Genomic DNA, 8,393 nt, shown 5'->3' on the forward strand with positions numbered 1-8,393 from the left:
CCCACGATCATTGCTTGACACTGAATTCATGCGCTTTAGTTTCCGATTCAGCCTCGTGACCTCCTTCGCCCACGGTGGCGCGTGAGACAGAGGCAAACCCGATCGATCCCCAGATGCCATCACTTGGATGCCTTTCCCAACTTTCATCCTCAGTAATGCTAAGGAAAAAACGCTAATCATTCTGCGAGTATCTCTCTGAGCCTTGGGAATTTCGGGCAAGGTCCCACAATCACAGAACCTCAAATAAATTGTCGCGGTAGTTAGCTGCGTACGATCGGGCCTCCCTTTGTGCCTTGAACCAGGCCTTCTCCCAGCAAGTGTCGTACTTAGATAGCAATTTATATTCTCCAGATTCATGAAGTCTGAGGGCTGCGACTTTCGCCGCATTAAACTCCCTGTTTCGTTCGGCATCCTCACAGTCATTTTCATCGTCTTCGTGATCAATTACCATTTCCTCTTCGTGATCTGTGCGGCCATGACCATCTGTATCGGATTTGAATGGCTGTGGGAAGGAAGAGCATGCAGGAATGCCTTGACCTAAAATATTATGGAAACTCAATGCTAGTATAATGATGTGCCGTTGTTGCAGGAGTAATGCAAAGTCGCTGAATGTAAGATTGAGCAGAACATACGAAATGGATACGGATTGCTTCAATAGCGCGGCTGTGTGCCTGCACAATTACTGAAAGGACCGTTTTAGACTTGCTGTTATCCACGATTTTTCTCGATAGAAACTTTTTGACATCCAGAATTGGCTTGTCTGACTGCATCGCAAATCTGGCTGCCCCAATAACAACCTTCGTCAGCTTGATTGAGGTTGCCAATGGTGCGTCAAACAGCTCATCCCCCTGTGACGAAACAAGAATTTGCAGCGATACGTGCAGCTTAATGTAGTTCTATAGATGGTGATGTGTCCGCGGTCAGTATGGTTGATTTGTAACACTTAATCGTTCCGAAGCGAGTAACCAATAACTTACCGAAGCTGCTTTGACCTGCTGCACAGTCTCAATACACCAGTTCATATGAAAAACGTTAGAGTACGCAGCATGTTTCTGGATATACATACATCAATATGGCGGTATGGGAATTGGGAGTTTACCTCTAAAATCTCTTTTTCCGCATCCCGTGCAGTTGAATCCCGGTGATCTCTGCCTACTGATCGCAAGTTCGTCTGGATTTGATTCAAGACATCCATTTGCTCGTCATGCTGCTTATCCCCGCGCTCTCGTTCTTTGTGTAGTTGTCGCTCCACATCATCCCGATCGGCCTCGTTTCTGAGTTACCATGCATTTCTGATCTCCGCGACTTCTCTTCTCAATCCTTGATTGGAAGCTTTCATATCACGAAGCTCAACCAATTTCTCCTTTGACAAATCTATCAGAGATCCAAGAACAGACACGAGTTGGTCAGTGGCAGTGGGCTTTCGAGGGGGGCGCGCGGCTCTTTTTCTGACTGCACCTGCTGCCCCAGGCGTCGACGGTCCCCCTTTGCTTCTATTACGATATAATTGGGAGGCCATTAGTTGCCCAATATCACGCTATACGTTGACATGGATAACGGAACAGCACCCAGAGAGTTGCAAAACGGTTCAGTGCGGCTTGACGGGAGCACAAAAAACTAAAGGTGTAAATCGCGTCAGAAATATGCGAAGCCGCGGGACTATCATGGCTCGTTTGTCTGAAGCGAAAGTCTTCATTAGATCGAAACGCAGAGGACTTGCAATCTGCGACAATTGGATTTTAACCTGCACCTGTATTGTTCCGCGCTAAAAACAATGGCGACAACTTGTCAACGTAACCGGAAATTTTGACCACGACCTCAATTGGATTTCCAACCCACACCACCCCGCTCCCTGCACAAGCACGACGCACCCGACTGAAGGCCTGTTACTCGCTCCGCGTACAATCGGACATATCAACACGAGCTGTTGCTTCATGCAAAGTGGGGGACAATCATGCCCGTCGGTAACCTGTTCGCATAAATTGCGATCGAACATCTTTGTGACGTTGCGCGATATATCAGCCCCTGATACCCCGTTACGGTCTCGATGCGCATCGTGGTGACACCCCGCTTTCCTGCCAAGGGTATTTCGTCTCACCACCGACTACCCGCTGGCGATACGACATTCGAAAAGACGCTCAGCGATCGGTCGATTGCGTACTCACACACAAGTCATGACACCCATCCTCATCCCGACCGGACCATACGTTGCGCTGCACACCGGCTACGTGCCATCGCCAAGCCATGTAACACCGCTGTGTTAACCCGACCACCAATCTCCTCGAAGTGCATTGTGGTTGTATTTTGTGACAGATCTCATCTTTTGCACACTAAAGCGTACACCTAATGTCAGTACTCGCTGCACGGGAACGTGTACTCTCGCTCTTGAACGACGTAGTTGTTACTCAGGACGCTTTAAGTTCTCAAACACAAACCTGTTCCGGTAAGGATGTGTATTTAAAACCCGCCACTTCAAAAAACCTCATGTTCTTACGCGTCGTAGGCGTATCAGGTAGATCATTCATCCTTCTTTGCAGCCCATATAGCTTTGACACTACCCAAGGGTCTGGTATTAACATTGCCGGTCGAAATAGGGACGATGGCAAGACACAGTCCAGCTTCACATCTCCCTTGTATTGCACGTATTTAAGCCTTTCATTGCCAAACTCTAGCACAACTTTTACATTGCCATTGTCGGGTGTAGTTGCTTCCAGCCTCCTGACTAAAGCTATTCTGCTTTTGGCAGTAGCAGCATGAGAAAAAATCGCCTGAACGACTCCAAAATGGATCTGGCCGCCATCTTTCTTATACTGAATTGCATCTTGTCGGGCGTAACCAAATACATTATATCCAGCGTAGATCGTCTGCGAAAAACTTTGTTCCAGACACCAAGGCACAGTTGCGAGAAATCTGATTGATTTAGCTACACGGTATATGGCAAGGTTTGTAGATGGCTGCAACGATCTTGTAATCGCCTTCTCAGCATCTTCTGATGAGTCCGTGTCCTCTATGTCCTGCTCCAGTAATAACACAAAACGATCTACATGCCCTTCTGGAATCACAGACTCAGCCGCCTCTTGTGCAGTGCATGGCTCTGGCATATTTTTGTTCGACAATACTACTGGTCTACGAGTCAGCAGCAGCTGCGATCTGGATTGCGAACCGTGGGCATCATGTTTTTTGGTTTCAATGATGGCTCTAGCGCTCAGCAGTTGGGGGGCAATTTTAGACAGCTGCTTGTTTGTCGAGCGATACGCTAACTTTGTTGCTTTGTGAAGTGTCTCATTGCCGTCAGTGGCCCCTTTCCTAAAGCATCCGAAATCCAGGTAGTGGTCTGATATGTGCCTCATTGTTCTGTGTAACTTTGTGTTTACTGCACAATTCAGTACAGTCGCTGCCTTTTTTCCAACTTCATATCCCAGCCTTGCTGTGTCACTGATATCTTCCCTCGTCTTGCTGGCAACTTCAGGCTTCTGGTTAATACCAAGAAGTTTGCGTTGCAAAAAGTCTATCATGAGAAGCAACTGCACGAAAGGGTCGTCATCCGGATTAATACTTTGCGGAATACCCATCACAGAATACCACAGAAAGGGAGCCATCTCACGCCGTATTTTTCCGGTAACACCCGCATGTCTTTCATTCGCTCGCTTTCTAAAAGGCTCAATCGTCGGTAGCTGGCATGATCTCGGTAGGTCCTGTACTCTTTGATTGGCAATGGAGACAATTTTTCCCTTTGCCATGCCGTTGTATTGCAGTGCCGAGTCAAATACGTTGAATGCATCGTCCGTGACCTGTCTTAGTATCCCGTGCTCTATCACATGGAGCTTATCGAATGCGACGGAAGCGTACAACCGGAATGGATTCGACCCAGCCCCCGCAAAAGCGGCAAGAACGGGTGGAAAGGCAAGTGCGCTCACATTGCAAAGATACTCTGTTGCCTCTTTCAGGAGTGGAACAGACGATACGTCTCTCTGTATTGAACGGTTTTTGGCAAGCAATAGCTTGTTTGTCACAGTTTTGTAGACATCTCGTCCCGGATAGGACGTGGGAGCAGTCTGGGTTGTCCAGATATTTTCACATGTGGCTGCGCTCTCAGATTCACGAAGGAAGTCTCACTTTCATTATTAGATAGAAAGGATGGTGCAGATTGTTGTTCACTTTCTGTTCTAGATTCGTCTTGTGGTGCTTGGAAAGCTCGCTTTCGCTTTTTCAATCGGGAAGGCATTGTGCAGTGCGTACAATCACAAAAGCTGTCATGTCCTTTCAGACCACACGTCGGCCTCTCCTGCACTTGGTCGGCGACGTTCATACTCAATCGGGGGAAAACCTTGACGCCATCAACAGTAGTACCGGCATGAGACCTCAACAGTGCTTCCCTCAATACCAGAAACGTGAAGTTATGCCACAGCTGAACTTTTTCCTTTTTTACAGCGTCATCAGACGGCCGCTTCTCGATGTTGTCAAACTTCGGAGTCGGGACAATTCCAACCTCCTGCCAGACGTCTGTACGTCCCTTCAAATTAGCGAATCTCACCCTCATGTTGTTGGCACTTTGCGTGCCTGAGCTACTTAACGTAGTGCCGTCGCTGTAGATATCTATCATAAGATTTCTTGAATCACCGCTTACTTCTCTGGTGTAGTCCTCCATTGCTTTCTAATACCATGGTGCTGAGAACCGCCTCACACCTGTAGTACAGTCTTTCTCAAATGGCAAAACTGAATCAATTCCCCCTGATTCTTTAATCTCCTGTATCATTAAGTCGAAAACTGGTCGAAATACGCCCGTCTTATTGATACCGTGGTCAGAATGTATGACGGACGTCCTCCAGCCCTCAAGTGCGACTATGCGCTTCCTTGCTTTGTAAAGGTAGGTTGAAAACCGATCCGCGTTGTCGAACTGAATAGAGAGTTTCCTCTGGGCCTTTGGGTAACTTGATTCTAGAAATGCCAGGAGATTAAACAAACACCGCGATTCACTCAGGGTCAGGTGGGCAGCTGTGTAATACTCCAGTACAGCCTTTACTGCTGGATCGAGGTCTTTCAAAGAACGGAAGGATGGGGGTACGCTTGGATATAACTTCTCGGATGCGTCTCTGAACGAGGCGTAGTAGTTGTAAACCCCGCAGGCCACTTCACCACGTTCTGAATTTCCACTCCACGGTCTCCCTTGCTCCGCGTTATCTTCTTCATGGAAGTCATTAGTAGCATGCAGATACTGTTTTCCGTCAGCAAATATCGCAATATCGAGAGAGGAGCAATCATAGTCGGCATCGTTCGCCTGCGGCGGTGATGTATCGCCACTGCGTTCGTCGCTGACCGCGCAACTGACAAAATGCGGGGTTAAGATTTGCGGGAGCAGATGTCGATAAGCCGAACGGTTTATCAACTGGGATAACAGTGCCAAGTAGCGACGGTGGTGGCGAGTTATCGTCATGTTGAACTATAGATCCGTTATGTGCTCTGTTGATGTGATTACCAAACACAACCTTGTTTGAATATTCTTTCTCACACTCATATGTTCTGTTGTTCTGAGTAACTGCCGAGCTTGAACTGTTCATCGCAGTTGTGCGTTTCGAAATGAAATACAACTATGAGAAATTGTGAGGACGCTGGGGCGAGGGCCGGTTTGGCGTGTGGGTGGTGTACAGGCACGGGGGGTGCGGCGATATTTGGGGATGCACAGGAGCGGAGGTGGTGGTGTTGCGCTGGCTCAACTTCGGGACGAGAGTATCTGTTCTGTGGGACTCTGCAGCGTGTGAGGGCGGGGGAAGAGCCGGTGCGGGGTTGAGAAGGTATTTGGGGTGCAAGGGGTTTACGATTGGCGGGTCTTTTCGAGGATGAAGAGCTGTTTCCGGCACGACTAAGGGGGCGAAGGGGAAGTGGTTGCTAGCTGAGTGCGTGTTTGTTGACGGCGTGTGCGTTGGAGGACGGGGCAGGCAGGCAATGAACGGAACTCGGCAAAGGTAGAGGCTCGCCCTCCTGGTGGAGGTCGGTGAGCAAGGTGCTGAGGGCCTCCGATCTGCAACGTTGCCATCATGGCAACGTTGCAGATCGGAGGATGGGTTCAGAGCCTGAACCCAGCAAGATAATAAAAATGCAATTTTTGAACCGGCGAAAGCACGGTCAGAGAACCACACTTCTCTGATTGGTGCCCGCAGACATGATCCGTTGGTAACGAAACGTCCCTCTATCTGCGGACGACAATTGTCTCTCCAGGGACACAAGAGAGTACCTTCTGATGATGAAACGGCAACTGGGGAAGCATCTCCGGAGTGACCCAAAAATTACTAAAATATAGGGCCGTTTCAGATGTGATAACTGCAACGTTTGTTAGATACCTCCAGAGTGTGATATGGGCTGTTTTGAAGGGGTTAGAAAATATTCAGCCTTCGATCAGGCGACATCAGGCGACAGATGGTGGACGGGCAAGACAGTCAAAATATATATATGTTTTTCAAATAACATTTGAGGTGCTGGATCCTAGAATCTTATAGGATGCATGGTAGGCGTTATCATAAGATTCGATAACTGAAAATTGGCGATACAGTAACTGCAACAAAGGCCCCAACAAAGGGGGGTCTCCCCAGGTGTTGCAGTTATCGCACGGGGACTTTTTATCGAGCTACTGTACTGCAGCGCACGTGCAGTTTCACGGGCGTCCGCAGATGGGGGTGTGCGCGTGTGCACGGAGGCGAGCGGCGGCGGCGAGCGGCGGCGGCGAGCGCGGGCGGCACGACACGGCGGGGGCAGAAGGCGCAACGGCCGGTCCGGCGTGACTTCCGCGCGCCCTCAACCAGGCGGGCTGCGTCGCACGCGGTACAAGATGGAGGGCCGTGAAGTGAAACCGGAACATCGACTCACGGGTCTGCACGGGTGCCGCAACCCAGATTGCATATCCCTGATCTCGATCGCGCGACAAGCACAGTACAGAGTAAAGTCTCGATATGGTGAACCGAAATGTGGCGCTTCCGAGCAACCTACTGAGTTCGCCTTACCGGGCCAGTTCACAGTGGCGGAACTGCTCATGTACACGTGTAGCCGTTGTACAGGTACAGCAAGGCACATAACGTCACTTCCTCTGACACTGTGTATCGACGGGCGACGTCGACGGGCGCAATCGGACATCCAGAGCTCTTCCCGTTGTGAGTCAGCCTCCCTTTCTTTTCATTCTGCCTAATTTATCATGGAGAACATCCATGGAGCTGTGTCTCGTGCGACATCAGCTGCGCTTGTAGAACACGATCAAGTTGATGGTGATACAGATGCAGAGGACGATTCCTCTACTGTTCCCGCGGAAGGGCAAACAGGACGCAAACCGTCTCTAGGTCGGTACCGCGCAGCATTGGAAGCTCTTTCTAAAGAACTCCATTGTATAATGACGGACACGAACTTAGTTGAATCGGGGCTGCCGTCGAGCCTCAAATCGCTCCTGTTTGAAGAACAAAGCCGCGTACGGAGACTTGAACGTATGAATCTGAAGCAAGGACGTATTGATAGCTTCTGTATTCGTTGATGGTTCGTTTCTAGTGCGCATTTCGGCCTCGATAAAGTGAACTCTGGGTTTTTCATATTTTTTATGTTCATGGTATCGCGTAGTTCGTTCTATAGAGTCTGGTTGACCTTAGAAATACAAAACCGTCGATTCTGGGGCAAAAAAGCGGGGTGGCGCCTCCCTCATAGTCCTTCGGTTCACGGTACCGAGACAGTTGATCATATCCGGTACGCAGCTTATCGAGACTTTACTCTGTAGTACTGTGCACAACACTGGCGGCTCCTCAACGCAAGTTGACTGGCGCACGCGCAGCAGGGGCGGATTGGGAAAGCGGGCAACGGCGTGGCGATCCGGCGCATCGGCTTCGGTTTCCGCCGCCCCCCGCCGCCGCCACCGAACTCCGCGACTGAATTACAGTACCGCGGGGCCGCCGGAGAAGCCGGCCCTCTCCCCGATTGAAAGTTTCAATTTGAAACGGCCCTCAGCACAGCTGTCAGGGCACTTCGGAATCGACCCCTTCGGAATCCGATGACTCCGCGACACGATACAGGCGACACGATACAGGCGACACGGTTATGTATCTGTAAACAGTACGTGCGGCGCCAATGGGACGACACCGCTCCCGCGCTGCCCCTATCATACCTCTCTCCCCCCCACAATTGATGGTCTCGAATTTCCGATATTGCGCGGGGGGCGGAAATCGCCGCGGCAGCAAGTAGACTGGGCGCGCGCCCCGCCTCCCGGCGCTGTCTCCGGGCGCGGCCGACAGCGCACGCCGCGCCGCAAGCGACTGACTGAGCTTGCCCTCCCGCGCGGCCCCTCCCGCGCGCCCCCCCACCGGCGCGGCCCCGTTGGCCGCGCCCACTTCACCCGCCGCCTCCCGTTTCGCCTCGTCTGACGC

The 8,393-nt window shown here is 50.7% G+C and overlaps 6 protein-coding genes across 6 annotated transcripts; 2 read left to right on the forward strand and 4 right to left on the reverse strand.

Annotated features, from left to right (window-relative positions):
• Window positions 1-545: 545 nt before the first annotated feature.
• On the reverse strand, window positions 546-770 carry CHC_T00005619001 (hypothetical protein). The gene has a single exon (XM_005717151.1). The coding sequence runs from the start codon at window positions 768-770 to the stop codon at window positions 546-548; it is 225 nt and encodes a 74-aa protein (XP_005717208.1).
• Window positions 771-1,080: 310 nt separating this feature from the next.
• On the forward strand, window positions 1,081-1,278 carry CHC_T00005620001 (hypothetical protein). Its single transcript, XM_005717152.1, has one exon. The coding sequence runs from the start codon at window positions 1,081-1,083 to the stop codon at window positions 1,276-1,278; it is 198 nt and encodes a 65-aa protein (XP_005717209.1).
• Window positions 1,279-2,423: 1,145 nt separating this feature from the next.
• On the reverse strand, window positions 2,424-3,740 carry CHC_T00005621001 (hypothetical protein). The gene has a single exon (XM_005717153.1). The coding sequence runs from the start codon at window positions 3,738-3,740 to the stop codon at window positions 2,424-2,426; it is 1,317 nt and encodes a 438-aa protein (XP_005717210.1).
• Window positions 3,741-3,818: 78 nt separating this feature from the next.
• CHC_T00005622001 (hypothetical protein) lies at window positions 3,819-3,980 on the forward strand. The gene has a single exon (XM_005717154.1). It carries the CDS (start codon window positions 3,819-3,821, stop codon window positions 3,978-3,980), a length of 162 nt encoding a protein of 53 aa, XP_005717211.1.
• Window positions 3,981-4,009: 29 nt separating this feature from the next.
• Window positions 4,010-4,648, reverse strand: CHC_T00005623001 (hypothetical protein). The gene has a single exon (XM_005717155.1). It carries the CDS (start codon window positions 4,646-4,648, stop codon window positions 4,010-4,012), a length of 639 nt encoding a protein of 212 aa, XP_005717212.1.
• Window positions 4,649-4,654: 6 nt separating this feature from the next.
• CHC_T00005624001 (hypothetical protein) lies at window positions 4,655-5,434 on the reverse strand. Its single transcript, XM_005717156.1, has one exon. It carries the CDS (start codon window positions 5,432-5,434, stop codon window positions 4,655-4,657), a length of 780 nt encoding a protein of 259 aa, XP_005717213.1.
• Window positions 5,435-8,393: the final 2,959 nt, after the last annotated feature.

Source organism: Chondrus crispus, genomic scaffold (genome assembly GCF_000350225.1).
Source record: "Chondrus crispus Stackhouse genomic scaffold, scaffold_302, whole genome shotgun sequence".
NCBI lineage: Eukaryota > Rhodophyta > Florideophyceae > Gigartinales > Gigartinaceae > Chondrus > Chondrus crispus.

What these genes read in the sequence shown, in the direction of transcription:
- CHC_T00005619001 (XM_005717151.1), bottom strand. Translation starts at nt 770, where the DNA reads ATGCAGTCAGACAAGCCAATTCTGGATGTCAAAAAGTTTCTATCGAGA.
- CHC_T00005623001 (XM_005717155.1), bottom strand. Translation starts at nt 4,648, where the DNA reads ATGGAGGACTACACCAGAGAAGTAAGCGGTGATTCAAGAAATCTTATG.
- CHC_T00005622001 (XM_005717154.1), top strand. Translation starts at nt 3,819, where the DNA reads ATGGAGCTTATCGAATGCGACGGAAGCGTACAACCGGAATGGATTCGA.
- CHC_T00005624001 (XM_005717156.1), bottom strand. Translation starts at nt 5,434, where the DNA reads ATGACGATAACTCGCCACCACCGTCGCTACTTGGCACTGTTATCCCAG.
- CHC_T00005620001 (XM_005717152.1), top strand. Translation starts at nt 1,081, where the DNA reads ATGGGAATTGGGAGTTTACCTCTAAAATCTCTTTTTCCGCATCCCGTG.
- CHC_T00005621001 (XM_005717153.1), bottom strand. Translation starts at nt 3,740, where the DNA reads ATGGCAAAGGGAAAAATTGTCTCCATTGCCAATCAAAGAGTACAGGAC.